The sequence below is a fragment of the Pantherophis guttatus genome, chromosome 3 (assembly GCF_059756535.1).
Source record: "Pantherophis guttatus breed Tessera chromosome 3, ASM5975653v1, whole genome shotgun sequence".
NCBI lineage: Eukaryota > Metazoa > Chordata > Lepidosauria > Squamata > Colubridae > Pantherophis > Pantherophis guttatus.
In genome coordinates, this window is record NC_142065.1 from 102,039,219 (window position 1) to 102,055,443 (window position 16,225).

The 16,225-nt window shown below is 37.0% G+C and overlaps 1 protein-coding gene across 3 annotated transcripts in view; it reads right to left on the reverse strand.

Moving 5' to 3' along the window:
• The window catches only part of DHX9 (DExH-box helicase 9), a 34,075-nt gene that overhangs the window by 16,463 nt on the left and 1,387 nt on the right, over nucleotides 1–16,225 (reverse strand). For 2 of the 3 annotated variants that reach the window (XM_034409647.3, XM_034409648.3), the window contains exons 2-12: nucleotides 15,629–15,767; nucleotides 14,732–14,872; nucleotides 13,972–14,086; nucleotides 12,329–12,450; nucleotides 11,647–11,795; nucleotides 5,343–5,389; nucleotides 4,627–4,763; nucleotides 3,336–3,425; nucleotides 3,068–3,229; nucleotides 2,819–2,896; nucleotides 441–632 (exon numbers count right to left, since the gene is read on the reverse strand). In XM_034409647.3, the coding sequence (XP_034265538.2) occupies nucleotides 441–632; nucleotides 2,819–2,896; nucleotides 3,068–3,229; nucleotides 3,336–3,425; nucleotides 4,627–4,763; nucleotides 5,343–5,389; nucleotides 11,647–11,795; nucleotides 12,329–12,450; nucleotides 13,972–14,086; nucleotides 14,732–14,872; nucleotides 15,629–15,739 (1,344 nt within the window). In that variant the 5' untranslated portion in view covers nucleotides 15,740–15,767. Of the gene's footprint in view, nucleotides 1–440; nucleotides 633–2,818; nucleotides 2,897–3,067; nucleotides 3,230–3,335; nucleotides 3,426–4,626; nucleotides 4,764–5,342; nucleotides 5,390–8,181; nucleotides 8,317–11,646; nucleotides 11,796–12,328; nucleotides 12,451–13,971; nucleotides 14,087–14,731; nucleotides 14,873–15,628; nucleotides 15,768–16,225 lie in introns of those variants that run through there. The other variant, XM_034409649.3, reaches the window with a different exon arrangement.

Here is a 16,225-nt window from a genome sequence, read left to right on the forward strand (position 1 = left end):
AGTGGCGGCAAGCGGCCACAGAAGGCGAGGCAGGTGTTGGGTGTGCAAAACCTGGTAAGTAGGGAGCTCTACCCCATCACCACCCTTGTTTACCTGTGTGCCTCGCCCCACCCCCTGCACCCCGTGGCGGGTGGAGTCTTAATTAGGGCTAACTTTGTGGGTGGGGTTTAATTTGATTGCATGCGTTCAAAAACATGATAGGGCTTCTTTTCAAGGTGGGTCATCTTTTTGGAGAAACATGGTATTTCAGACTGTTTGAATTCAAGAAAAAATGCAGCATCTATAACGAGGGGTCACTATGCATGATGTACATACTCATGTCTGCTACAAAGCACCTTTTCAGCTTTGGATCTAAAAAGCCCCTATCAAAAAGTAATTCCAATGCCATTAATGTAAAATAGTAGGCTGATTGGAAATATTGGTTTGAATAGGTTTTTCACCTGAGTGACAACAATATTACATTCTGCAGCTCTTCCACTGTGGATACATTCATCCAAGATGTACTGTGGAACCTGTGTGGTTTTGCCACAACCTGTAGCCCCACGGATGATCACAACAGAGCTTCGATTTATGGCTTCTAGGATTCTCCCCTCAAAGTTCTTCACAGGCAGTGTTTCCCTCTCTCGAAGAATCTGAGACAGGAAAAAGTTCACTGTTAATACTATGCAATTATGATCCATTAATGTTCCAAAGGTGCTTTCTCAAGAGGCATGTCATGCCCCAACATATAACTTTTATACTGTTGTTGCTCTCTAGCCTCATCTAGTGGCCGGAAAGACAAATACCAAGTATATTGTGGTTTTTGGTTTTTTTTAATTAAATTTATATACCGCCCTACTCCTGAAGGACTCAGGGCGATGAACAGGCACAAAATAAAATACATAGATACAAAAGTTAGAAACATAATTAAAACCAGATTAAATAATTTAGCCCGAGACAATTAAAAATCCCAATAATTTAAAACAGATTAAAATTTCGATTTAAAAGAATTTTAAAACAGGGGAGAAAATTAGGCCAGGCCGGCTTGCTGGAATAGGAAGGTCTTAAGAGCACGGCGGAAAGTGCGCAGATCCGGGATCCTCCGTATCTCTGGGGGGAGCTCGTTCCAGATAGTGGGTGCTCCCACAGAGAAGGCCCTCCCCCTGGGGGCCGCCAGTCAACATTGTTTGGCTGACGGCACCTGGAGGAGCCCCTCTCTATGAGAGCATACCGGCCGGTGGGAGGCTGTTTGTGGTAGTAGGCGGTCCCGTAAATAACCAGGTCCTAAGCCATGGAGCGCTCTAAAGGTAGTGACCAAAACCTTGAAGCGCACCCAGAAGACCACCGGGAGCCAGTACAGCTCGCGCAGGAGAGGTGTCACACGGGAGCGCCATGTTGCTCCCATAACCACCCACATGGCCGCACTCTGCGCCAGTTGGAGCCTCCGGGTGCTCCGCAAGGGGAGCCCCGTTTGAAGCTGACCCACCCCATTTTACCCATCAGCTAGCACTCTCAACCCAACTACACGCTGGAAAGCCAGACTCCATTTCCTTTAGCATTTGGAGAAGGCAGAAGCACATGGACATCCAGGGACAAATCCACATCGCACACAAAGCATCGCTGGTGAGATTTAAATTGCTTGTATTTATTAATTGCTACATTCAGCAGTAACTTTATACTATCTACCTTGTATTTGGTTTTCATTGTATGTATCCCTATTTTCCCCAGTTTCACCATATGAAACTGGGGCGGGGGGTGGGAGGTGATTTTGTTTTATTGTAGTATATTAATTTATTTGATTCTTTTTGTTAGTTTTTATTGTTTTAAATGTGGTTTTATATTCTGTAAGCCGCCTTGAGTCACCATGGGCGAATAGGCGGCAATATAAATTAATTAAATAAATAAATAAATAATCCTTTATTCTTTCAATAAAGCATTCAGATCTATGCACGCAGTCTGTTTTATTGGAGGATAGATGGGTTTAGCTGCATGCCAGTTGCACATAGATTAATGTGTAGTGGGGACAGAACAAGGAAACTGGACTTTCTGGTTTTTCTTTGAAGACGTTTCGCTTCTCATCCAAGAAGCTTCTTCAGCTCTGATCCATTAAGTAATTATTCATTTGTAAATTCTTTTCTGAGTATATTTGTTTAGCAAATCACTATCCTTCAAGTACTGTGGTTGAGATTTTAAAAGGAGCTTTAAATAGGCTCTTCAGTTTATTGATGTAAAACATAAACATATTGTTAGGAAAACCGGATGAAACACTAGACAACACTAGTGCCCATTTGTATTATCATTTCAGAGATATTTCCTTACCTAAGCAGAGAAACAAAATAATGGGGGAGAGGGGGGGAGATGGAAGGAGAGACTCGACTTCCTGCCAGCTTCTCAGTTGGGTTTCTTTGTGTAAATCTGGCAGGGGGCATAAGAAATCTTCCTTCCTTCTGTTTCCAGCAGCAGGTAAGTGAGTGCTGCTGATGGAGGGAGGGAGCAAAGACAGCATCCCAATAGCAGCCAGTAGTACTGAAGCAACCACAACTTTCCCAAATTCTCTTGGGAGTTCATAGGTCCCAGATTTTGAACACATTCTGTAAAATAGCCCACCTGAGGTACCTTGGTTCAAAACTGTTGGCCTATGATGCACTGTTTCATCCAATTAAAGGTTATGACAACAAGAGTTTTGGAAACATATAGACAGAAATATATACTCTTCTTCTTTTTAGAAATGCCGAAGACTGGATAAAGATATATAAATATGTATTTTAAGTTTGTCTCTCTATTTTAAGGTATAGCATACCCTTAAGGAATCTACAAATTCAAGTATCGGCACACTTACTTTCTGTAGTTCCTGGTCATTTTCCAGCTGATACAAGAGGTTGCTCTTTATGTCAATGCTTATCTGTTCTGGTGTAGCCTGGAAACAGAAGACAATTAAATGTACAGATCATCTATTTCTAAAGATGCTTTATTTATGCTTCAGAATGATGTATCTGCAGTATGAGATTTCTATATAAATATAAACAAACAGGAAAAATAGATGATGATAAACAACAGATTTATGAGAAGTTGTGAATTGTAGACTTACATATGACAGAGGACCCTCATCAATATTGCAGCTAGTCCATGGATTCCAGTTTGACTGAGGTGGGGACCATGGCACAACTCCCGTTTGATTCTGCTTCTGCGATGGTTCAAAATGAGCTAACTTTCCAATGCTGAGCAGAACAGGTGAACTGGGATCTTCAGGCTGCCAAGTAAAAAAAAAAAAAAAAAAAAAAAAAAAACAATGGTTGTGAAAACTCTAACAAAATTCTAGGAAAGGAAACACAATGCTTTTTTGAGCACATACTCACTGGCGAAATGACTTCAAGACACATATCATCTACAATTCTCTTCAACTGGTTTTCCAAATTAGAAGTAAGATTGACATCATAAGGCTCTACCTATTGAATTAAAATAAATATCCAAAATAATCATATAAAATTAATCTTAGACAATAAAATCAAATCAAATATCTGAATTATTTACTAACACTGAAAAGGTTGCACAGAAAAAAATTATGGAATATTCATGGCCCATAATACAATCACCTAAAACCATCAACATATAAATATTTTAAAAAACAAATATTATGGACCATGTTTAAATCCACACATATAAAAAAGCTAAACAAGAGACAATAAGAAAGGAAACAGGAAGCATATACATATTTCTAGGTATTGAAAAGGGACATCATAGCAGGAAAGCACTTCTAATATATTTTATTTAAATACTTCATTCTCCAAATGTCTTCTTGGTTGATGTCAATTTGGGAATATCTTATTGTCCACTATATGCATTAATTTAAAATTATTCTTTCTTTAGCTTAGTCATTCCACTATTGAAATACTTTTATATCCCCAAGAAAATAGAATGGCATTAGAATATCATAACTATTTACGAAAGGGAAACTTTACATCTGGTTCCAAAAATTTCTAAATCATATATAGATAGTCCTTGATTTATTTCCCCATTTGTTCAGCAACCATTCAAAATTACAGCAGCATTCTAAAAATGACTGGTCCTGTTGGAGCATGCCAGTGGTCATGTGACTGTTATGTGGTTGTCCAGTTCACAATATGCTGCCTTCTTCTCTGCCAGCTTCCCACAAGCAAAGTCAATGGGAAGTCAGCAGGGAAAGTTATATAATAAGTTGTTCCTGCTGCTTTTTCTCCCAAGAAACCTGCTATGGAGTAACGGATCTCATACTCTATGGCGCCACCACATTCTGTAGTATGCATCTTCCTCAATCTGCATGTAATCTGCCCCTCCACTGCTTCAGTTGGTGCACCCATGCACCATAACATCTGCCTACACCTTGCTTGAAATTCCTGCCCACTTAACGACCCACATGGTCCTGGGAGTGACGATGCCAACCAAGCTTACTATTGCTAAGCAGTGCAATTACATGACATTGAGCTTTATAACTAGATCCCTTAGGAAAAGTAATTCCAGCCCAATTGCTGTCATAACCCAAGGACCACTTGTGTGTATTTTTCTTTGTATCCTGCTTTCCAGGACTACTTTATTCTCAAATTGGATCATAAGCAAGTCAAACAATATGTACTAATGAACCAGTTACAGAATCTTATCTGCAAAACTCACCGATTCACCTTCCTTCTTCTTGGTTTGTCCAGAATAAGCTTCAATGATGCTTAAATGATAGAGCTGTCTGACCAAAGAAAGCGCACAGGATTGTGCTGCCAGCTTTTTATTTGAGCCATGCTCACGAGCAAAGATTCCTGAAATAGAGGAATGCTACCTCTGAGAGCGATTAACCAAAGGCGATCCTTTTATTCCTTTGCTTTAGAAACCTGTTTCCCAACTGTGGCAACTTCCAGGTGCGTAGACTTCAGCTCTCAGAATTATCATCAATGGCCATGCTGGCCATGAAATTTTGGGATTTGAAGTCCACATATCTAGAAAATACCAAGCTTAAGAAACTGCTTTAGAATGAAAAAGTTAAAACACAACATAGTCACAACTGCCTAAAAGTCATCCATGTGTGAACTCTGAAATTTTACACATAACAGAAATTTTTAGGAATGTTGTATTTAAATTGTGATATAGCTATAGTATTTTTAGTAACTATATAGATAGGAATTTTGTCAGCTGTGTATAATGACAACTCCAGGTGATGGGGGTGCGGGGAAAGGGTATTTCACAGTCTGGAAGTTCTCTGATTGCAAACTCCTAATCAACAAGAAGCATTCCAGTATACTGAATCAATTCAGGCTCACTAATTTCTCTAAATGGAAAAGAATTCTTTTAAATTGGATTGACATATTATGAGATGATGTTCATTTCCAGTAAGGACTTACTTCTGCCCAGCTGTTTGACATAAATAGTCATTTCTGCAATGAAGCTCCTGCAACACATTCAAAGAAGGCAGCATTAGTGCTTTAGTTCTGAGGAATCAAACAAGGGATTTCCAACATAGTTGTCTAACAAAATGCTGTGATAAAATCCATTAATATTCAAATATTCACACACTGAATTAGAATTCACATTTTAAAATAATTCTACCCTGAAGCAACACTAGATAGTAGTTTTTCCAAGCATGTACAATTCCCGTCATGCCTTAGGGGTTAATATACTGCTGAAAGAATTTAGAATCTGTAAACTGTTTTTCTTGGGAGCTATGATAAAGTTTAACAGATGAACCATGAAGCTCTTAAATGAATATGTAACCAGGATTAAAGAATTCATGCAAAATAAAATTTTATTTTGGATTGAATTTTATTGGATTCTTTCTGCAGACTAAATAAATCAGCAAGTCACCAAAGGCCCAGATCACATTACAAATGCTTGACTAGAATTCTGCTTGCCTCTGCCTTAGGGGAGCCAATATATGATCAAACTGGCTAGATACATACCTTTCTTTCTATAAAGGCAATACATCATTAACAAGATGTCCAAGGAATATATGCTCAAATTTGGAACTTGCTTCCAATAAAACAATTAAAACAAATACTGTATTTCCCCAAAATAAGACTGTCTTATATTTTTTTGAACCCTGAAATAAGCGCTTGGCCTTATCGCCATGTGCTCAAAAGCTTGATTGGGCTTATTATCAGGGGATGTCTTATTTGGGGGGAAACTGGGAAACTTGATGTGATTATTTCAGTCTGTTTTAGGATCCGATCAGTTAGGAATACTCTTATTTGGTAAAATAAATTTATAGTGATAATTTTACCTAAACATTTTAGTGAACAAGGTTCTACTATGCTTATTACATGCATTAATGTTCAAACAAATAATCTGATCCTCAAATGTTTAACCAAAATACCATAAAAATCAGCCATCTGCAGATGAATCAACCCCAATTTTCACAAATGGGTTATCTTTGGGTAGCATATTTTTCATGGTATGTTGGTTAAACATTCAAGGGTTTGTTTATCCACAAATGGGCTTAGCAATGACTATATATGGGATATACAGACAGTCCTGGAGAGGGTGGTACTGCCCCAGATGGACCTGGTGCATAATCTGGGGGTCCTCTTGTACTTCCAGCTCTTGCGATAACATCAGGAGGTAGCAATGGCTAGGAGGGCCTTTGCACATCTTAGAGTTGTGCGCCAGTTGCACCCATTCCTACACTGGGAGTCTTTGCTCACACTCATGCCCTCGCGATCTCTCATCTGGATTGTTGCAATGAGTTCTACATGGGGCTGCTCTTGAAAAACATTCAGAGGTTTATAAAAAAAAAGAAAAGAAAAGCGTTCAGAGGTTTCAAATAGTGCAGAATGCAACTGCACAGGTAGTAAGGTAAAGGTAAAGGTTCCCCCGCACATGCATGCTAGTCGTTTCCGGTTCTAGGGGCATCTCCGTTTCTAAGATGAAAAGCTAGCTCTGTTCGAAGACATCTCCATGGTCATGTGGCTGGCATGACTCAACGCTGAAAGCGCATGGAGAGCTGTTAGCTTCCCACCAAAGGTGGTCCCTATTTTTCTACTTGCATTTTTTACGTGCTTTCAAACTGCTAGGTTGGCAGAAGCTGGGAGAAGTAATGGGAGCTCACCTCGTCACATGGCGCTAGGGATTCGAACTGAACTGCCGACCTTCTCATCGACAAGTGCACAGGTATTAAATGGTGTCAAATATTCAACACATGTAACACCAGTATGCTTCCAGGTGTAATTCAAAGTGCTGGTTATCACCTTTAAAACCTTTCATGGCTTCAAGGCGGGTTACCTAAGGGACTGTCTTCTCCCGGTCATTTCTACATGTCAATCTGGCAGATTGAGCGTGTTATGGGTCCCATCAGCCAATGAATACCAGTTGTCAGGGACCAGGAGACATGCCTTCTCCACCGTAGCCCCTGTCCTCTGAAACATTCTCCCTTCAGAGATCAGGAAGACCCAGACCTTGCTAGCCTTTTGTAAGGTCATGAAGACTTGGCTGTGTGCCCAGGCCTGGGGCCGCATTTCTTGGTTGTATTAACATCCATGGTTATAGTTTTACTTGGTGCCATATATTTTTGTATTGCTTTAATTATTTTAAATTTGTTTTTATATTTATGCTACCCAGTGTCATTTGTTGAGATGGATGGCCATAGAAATCAAATCAAACCAATCAATTAATCAAATGCATACTTTTAAAAAACATTACTGTATATACTCATTCATAAGCCCATCCACTGATAAACTGAACGGAGAGTTTGGGTGCATTTTGGCACCTAAAACTCTTAGCTTATCTACAAGTATTTACGGCATATGCTTTTTAAATCATTTGCTCAGCATTTACTCAGCAGATATTTCTAGCTACATAAACATGCATACAAACAGGCTACTAGTTATTCTAAGGAAATACATTTAATTTTAAACATTCTAGGACTGCTAAAGAAGCTTGAGATCAGATACTCAATATCACAGGAGCTAGACTGATCATTCTGAGCATTTCTTCTGGAAGTGATATGAATTTAGACAGGTTTTGCAGAGATAACTAGATTTAAAATCTTGCAGAGACAATCTCCACAGATTATTTTTAAAGATAAAATAATAATTGTAATGCGTCAAGTACTCCTATTATATTGTAAGAAAAGTAAGTTATATGTAAAGCTATGTCAATATATATTAGTTATTTCACTGCAGACAAAAAAACAAACTAGATGATACTAAGTTTATTCTTAGCTCCTTCCTAAGCCACCAATGAACTGACCTTCAGGCACAGCGGCTTCATGAATCAGAAGACCACTGGCTCTCAGGGACAAACAGCCACCCTTTCATTAATGACACCGATGTCAGTATGTTTCTCAGCCAGGCTTAAATTCAGCACTCAATTCGTTTCCTCCACCTGGGGGGGAACAACGACACCAGAAATCAGTTTACAATAGAGTCCCATGTGATTGCTTAGTACAGCCTAAGCAGCAGCACATGTGTGAACAAGCAAAAATCTCTGGTGTCGCAGTTGCCACCCCATTCAGCATAGAATTTATATTGAATTACTACTGAAGTCCTTTTCCTGGTGGAAAATTGATTTTGTGCAACAGGGAAATGTGTTTAGGTTTTTTAAAAATACCTTTATACTAGCTTCCAATCACAGATTTACACATTCACCAACATAATTATGTATGTAATTAAGTACCTATTCTGTTCCATTATGTGGAACAGGGAAATCTCCATGACTGTATTTCTACAAAATAATTCCCTCTATTTCATGAAATAAACTAATTAGTAACTTAGTAATTAATACAATACTAATCAATTTTTTAAATATTTATTGCACAACCAACCTACTGGAGCCTTGAGCATATATGCTCTTTCTACCACCCCATGCATATAGGAAGAAATTCAAAGTACTAACTACCAGTTTTCAATTAACCAGTTATTCATTAATGTGAATTTCTGTCAGTTTGAATTGTGATTGATGAAAAAAAAAAACAGGACTGCACAAAAATGATTCATTTTGGGTTTTCAGAATCACAAAGCCACCAATTTAAGGTAAACAGACTTTGATTCTGGGTATAACAGAGAATTCTAGTTAATTGGGAAATAGAAGACTACAATCTCTGGTACCTGAAAGAGCAGAAAAGATGAAAAGAAGCACAAGAACCCAAGGCTTAAGAAGGTTGTATCAAATCTAGATCAAAAAGCAACAAAATAAAGTTTGGGTGTGTTTAGTGGAATTTAATCCTAAACATATGTGCCAATTTTGTACCTTCGGTGTAAGTTCTGAAGCTTAAAAGATATTATTAATACCTTTTAAATATTAATATTTCAATATTATTAATTTCCAAATTAAGAAATTGATTTGTTTAAATGTACCATTTCAATGTACCACCCCCTTCACTTTCCCCCCATATCCAGATGAATCCATTTCAGCTACTGTCAGTTACTAGGAAAGACGCTGAGAGTGAGTGTTTTGGGGAAAAAAATCTCTGTTTGTTTATTTTAAAAACCTCACATCATTACTTTAAAAAGAAAATGGGGGAAAAAAGGGATACAGTACTTGGCAGAAACATATTAAACACTGCAATTCCACGGGAATTTATCTTCTAAGAGCTTTTTATCCCAGACAAAATTACACAGGTTTGATATAACTGACAGTACATTCGTTATTCTTCTTTTTAAAACTATGCCAATTTATGCCTAAAAAACTGGGTATCTCATAGTGTGTTTATTTATTTAGATGTTTTTAACACAATTTTCTTCTTTAAAGATACAAGAAATCCATCCAAGCCTTCCTGGGAGTAACAAATTCTACACCCTGGAATGCTCTTGGGAAAACAGCAAACAGACCGAGAAACATACTGTCATCCATGCCTCCATCTTCACCAAGTAAATATTAAATAAAGCTTGTACTTGGGGAAAAAACATAACAGCAGAACTTCAAGAGCTATAGAGGAGAAAGTCTAAAATGGCAATTTTATGAAGAAATTAGGCAAGTGCATTTTTCTGGACAAACTGGGAATGGGAAACGTCTCAGCTAGTTCACTTCTGAATGTCAGACTGATGATAAACATAAAGCAACACTACTATTAATAAATATGATAATCCTGGTAGTATACAACAACTGCACAAAGAACTATCTTTTATGGATGTTGAAAGGGAAATGACATGAAGTATTTCAAATCAGAAATTGAATCTAACCTCTGAATTTACATATCAAACTACATCAGGCATCATCTATCATTTGTTGGAGTCAAACTAGGAAGGCATTAGAAGCCTTGGTAGCTTTTCTCCTCATTTCTTTTCCTTTTTGAATATTGAATCCAAAGCTATGTGCAGCTCTATTTTCTTGTTCAGTATTCAGAGAGCTATATTTCATTTTAGAAGGTATATATCATGTAAAAGCAAATGTTTAACTAGATTTTTTTTTAGAGTAATGTTCATGAAAAAAATACGATTGAGATACCAACAAAACTAAGATTAATTTATGAAGTTATTAGAAGGTGAATAGCTTCACCTTGGTTAATTTTGGATGTTTGAAGGACAGGTAGGAACAGGAAGAAAAACTGAAGGCAGAGATAGAGGAGAGAGAATTATTTCTTTATCAGCCTATTATATATTTACTCAATAATACATTTACTACTACAGCTTTATTTAATATTGTAAGGAACTTTGCAATATCAATTAGATGTCAAACACACTGCAAATATCAAGGTTTGACTGGCAAGCCACTTTATATTATAAACCTCTTCTGGGATTACATGAAAGTAACTGCATCTCCAAACAAATGGGATTAAAATAAACATCAGGCATGTAAAACAAATGCAAATTTGAACTGCTTTGGTGTGCATACACTAGCTTTCTACAAGTAATTTTTATCTTCCCTACTCCTTTAAGAGCCCAGTAACATTCTCCCATGAGCTTTTATTCCAATTGTAATTCAGATTTTAAGAACAGGCATGGTACTGAATTTTTTCACACATCATCCCGTTAGCAAACATTATTCCCAGGATTTTCTGCTTTTCAAATTTAATAAGATACTGTATGATTGGAATATATAGATTGTGAGACAGAACTAAGTACTACAAAATGATTGAAAACTATTTCCAAATTCAAGGAAAGAGGGCAAGAAATAATAACCATTGGTTACATTGTTTAGACCATTTAAATGGAACAGCCCATGCCTAATTACTCTGTTAAACCATTAAGGCAGTGATGGCTAACATTTTTGCTGTTGCGTGTCAAAAGCGGGGGTCGCGGGGGGGGTCGCGGGTGCGGGTACCCACATCCATAATTCAATGCGCCCCGCTCTCCCGCTCATGCACACGTGACTCCCCCACACTTCCCTGCTTTTGGCATGTGATGGCCCGGTGGGCCCGTTTTTCCCCCTCCCCAGACTCCAGAGGCTTTCTAGGAGCCTGGGGAGGGCAAAAACAGCCTTCCCCATCCCCCCTGGAGGCCTTCTGGAGGCCAGAAACAGCCAGTTTCCCAACTTCTGGTGGGACCGGAAGGCCTGAAAATCAGTTGGCCAGCGTGCGCATGCGTGCTGGAGCTGAGCTAGGGCAACACTCGTGTGCCCACCAATATGGCTCCGTGTGCCACCTGTGGCACCCGTGCCATAGGTATGGCATTTAGGTATCTCTTTATTTAGATATGAAGAGCATACAACCAGCTATTAACAAGGAAAATGTTTTTCAATGACATCACCTTTATGGAAAAAAAAAAGCTACCAAACCTGTTGTGATCAGGTCCCACTTGAGTGTATTTATATTCGCCTTGGATTTTCTCCTTTTGGAAAAACTGATTCAGACGGGCTTTAGCATTCTCCAAAGTCCAATTTCCATGAAGGCCAGCATTTAAATCAATTTCTTCTGACTCCAAAGTCTAGTAGCAAGAAACAATTAACTTTAGATTGTTACAAACACTACTATTAATCAAATTAATTTGATTACATGCTACTGTAAAAAAGATCTTTTAACACTTAATTGTATTTTCTGATAACCAAGTGTATTATTCCCAGAAAATGTAAGATTTAGTGCTTCAAAAAGTTATGTTCTTACTTGGAGAACTCTGAACAGATAGCAATAGGAACCCTTTGAATCTTATTTCCTAGAATGTACAGCATTATTGTATTACAATTCAGATACATTATTACAGATTTGATTAGCAAAAGAATAACTAAACATTATAACCAAATAACTAAGTTAATCAAAGTAAAACTGTCAAAATGTTAGCATGATTATATATAGCATAATATATATATACTTAACTATAGGATTATATCTGTGCTAAAGTATGCTAGTCTTGCATCATTATCTTGTTTTACTTAAATAAGAAAATGATAGCACTGTTGACAAACAATTCTTTATAATGAAAATTGAGCTTGGTTAATAAGTTTTTGAGAAAAAAAACCTTACAGCTTGGACCTCCTGTTCTTCCTTCCGGGAATAATAATCGTTCAAGTTAGCGCCACGGTCCCACTGAGCTCCACCATAGCCAGAATTTCCAACTGCTGTTTCAGTATAAGTAGCATCAGCAACTATCAGTAGGAGGGAAAAAAACATGGTTACTAAGAGCATTAACATCTGTGATGCAGATAAGTTTTAATATAAATGTCTGAACCTGTCTTTGTCCTTCCCGAATAAGCTTCATTTGAAACTGACAATACACACCCTTATTAGTAAACAGAATAATGGACATTCACTTTCTGAGCAGCTTTCAAGATTGATTATAACATCAAATTCAACAGATGTGGGGACAGTGACAACTAGAAAATCTTTTTTCATTTATCTTAATGACTCATAATAAACAAGAACAAACAGGAATTGTAGCTTATGTCTGGGGAAAGGAAAAAGAGGGTTCATTCTCTCAATTGCCAATGTATTTAAAGTTGGTTAACTCTAACTTTTGAAATTACTTGCTTTAAGTGTGAAAGAATAAATGCCAAATATAAATAGATGCTTATTTTGATTTATTTATGATTATAAATTCCAGCTTTTTCCTAATTCCAAGAACAGGTATTTCAGGAATTTTCCATATTTTTCAGAGTATAACACGCACCGGAGTATAAGACGTACCTTAATTTTTGGGGAGGAAAATAAGAAAAAAGCTGTTTGGCAGGTAGATCGGCCTCCCGGAATACCCCCAATCAGCTATTCCCAGAGGTGAATTTTAGCAACAGGTTCCTTGGTTGTGAGCTCTGTGCCTTGCTTTTTTTTTCTGCCTCTGAAACTTCTGAAACTCTATTTCAGAAAAAACTTTCTTTCTGCCTCTGAAAGCCTCCAAAACTCCAGAAAAAAAGCCTCTGAAGCTCTGTTTGTAGGCTTTTTATCTGAAGCTCTGTTTGTAGGCTTTTTTTCTGAAGCTCTGTTTGTGGGCTTCTTTTCTGGGGCTTCTTTTCTGATGCTTTTTCAGCCTCTGAAACCTCTGTTTGAGTAGCTGGGCAGGGCTACATTTGGAGTATAAGATGCACCCACATTTTCACCCTCTTTTTTGGGGGAAAAAGGTGCGTCTTATACTCCGAAAAATACGGTAGATTAGGAAAAAATGAAGGAAAAAATAATTATTTTGGCTTTTTCTACAATTTTTTTTTACCATATTTCCTAATGTTTGGAGAGTTGTAAAGCAGGGTATAACAACTTAAAAATAAAATGAATAAGCCATAGAAATATATAAAATTAAATTAAAACCATCATCATTTCTTGTTAATTTTAATCTATTTGTCTCACTGTTTTAATCTTTTATACTATAGTCTTATGTAGTATAAGATGCTCAGAGTTGTGACAGTGAGATGGGTGGTGAATAAATTTAATAAAAAAAATGCAGAATATTTGACATTTGAAACAGGTTTTTATTGAAGAAAAACACAAGTTTTACAAATACTGAAAAATATTTTGTCAAGAACTATGTGAATCCAGATTAAGTATAAAAAAGCAAATAAGTCAGTTAATTATGTTGGAACATTGGTGGATGAGACTGAACTTCCATTGCCTAATAAACACCATTTTAATTTGTTTGGTAATAAACAATGTATTGAGCGTGCAGAGGTTGAACGACTTACTTGTTTCTGATTTGAGAGCCAAATGAGGGGGAACTGGCCCTCCCAAAGGAGCATCAGGTCCGTCTCCAACATCTGCTCCAGAGGCACCTTCAGTAGGCGTACCCACTGCTCCTGCCTAAGCATGATCAAAAACTCTGTAAAATTGCAACCTGTACTACTAAGAGTATATTTTCAAGCCTGACGTACTCTCAAGTAGAATTACTATATAAGTCAGGTTTACTGCTACAAAACAAAGGTGCATGTACAACTGCATTTCTATACATGACTGTGTTACAAATCTGTTGGTTCCCACCCCCACCAGATAGAATGTATCCTTTAACTTGATTTTAAAAGGTTGACATTTTTCAATGTTTAAAATGTGCTTCATGAAATCTCAGGCCTCTAATCATGAATGCATATATAATGGATAAATTTCACAGAATTCTAGACAAAAAAAATCTGAATAAATGCCCCTCTCCCTCCCAATAGTGTCTTCTCTTTTTCTTTTCAAAATAAATTTTGTATAAATCAAAATATTCAGCATCTGAAATGAAGGATATAAAGCAAGTTCCTTAGAACAATGCAAAAAAAGAAAAAAATTGTGACTTCCAAATATGGTTTCTCTTAAAACACATTTTGAAAAAAAGTTTCAAATACTGTTATTAATAAAAAATACTGCTTCTCTTCCCCAGACAACAAAATAGTGCAAAAAACAAACAAACCATAAGCATCATACATGATAAAATATAACACATATTCTGCAGGTGGTAGTAACACTCACTCCAAAAGCTGGAATTTCTTCACTTTTGATTTCATTCACACGAACAAGATAATTAAGGAAGTCTCTTGCAGCATTGGTCTGAGCATCTTTCTTGTTGGTGGAATTGCCCATACCAATATAGTTGAAGCCTGTCACACGAACCTATTATAAATATAAATATATTGCTAAATAACTTCAGCAACATGCTTGTTGAATAAGTTCAGAACAAAATGCAATTAACATAGCTTTGCAAGTCTTCTTAAAGCAACCTTGATCAAATAGCAAATCCTACAGCAGGATTTGTATTTGCAGCTCCCATGGTTAATTTGACATGAAACGTGCAATTCAAATGAGAGTAGTAGCAATATGTACTGTTGCTCTTACCCAGGTTCTTACAGGTTCTGATTGTTTTCCATTACGACCCAAGTCTCTACCTTTGTTTTCTTTCCAGCAAGTTCCAGTCATGACGCAAATATATATAAAAAAAAACCTTCCCTCTAAATTAATTTTTCTAAGTAACAGATGGTATATCATTTAAATGTTTTAGCTGTTTTATTATACTTTAGATATTTTTGTTTCATTTTGCAAGCCACCTTAAGGTCCAATTGGAGGAGCAATGGGATTTGAATTAAGTAATAAGGGCATAATTTATGTAGGTAAATCATTTTTAGCATTATTAATTTAACTAAGAAAGCTAAATACATGCTTAAGTCTCCTTGAAATACAGGAATCAAACAAGGGTTTAACCTGGACTGGCTTGTATCTAAATAAATATATTTCATTTGTAAGTCTTGGTCCCTTTATTTCTGGCTAAGCCATATATTGTAGTTCTGTATGTAATATAAATTTAGAAAATGTAGACAAATTTTTGTGAAGGGAGCTGGTGAATAATTATTCTGGGCAGTGCTCAATGCTCACCTCACACACAAATTTCTGCCTGTTCTTGTTGCCCACAGCACGGATCTCATAAGCAATGGTGATTTTTCGCTTGCCACACCAAGCATATAGGAAATTCTTCACATCCCCCATGACAGAAACAGCTTGAGGTAGACAGAGCCTATGGAGTAAAAGTAGAAAGCATTAGATTGCCAATGTATTTGTACAGAGACAAGCCTCTGCACAAATGGAATATACAACAATAGCTGGTCACAGGACAAGTTCAGGAGTTTTACTTAAAAATAATTAGTTGTGTATTCTCTCACATGCATACACATTCAATTCCAAGTAAATATAGGAAATCATAGCCTTCTGGTTCTTATACGTATTATTTATTAATCATGTATTTTCCTGTTACCAACAAATATCTCTACCACTTTATAACTCACTTTTATATCAGAAATAATTTTAAAACGGAACACTAAAAAATCCTTACAGGTAGGACATATTACCCACCCAACAAGCCCATTTCCCACTGTTTTTGTTAGCTGCTATTTCAGATACTAGGAAAGGGGCCTTGTAATCTCAGGAAAACAGTATTTTCCCATTCGAGTTAAAATACTCCTTCTATTCCCTTTA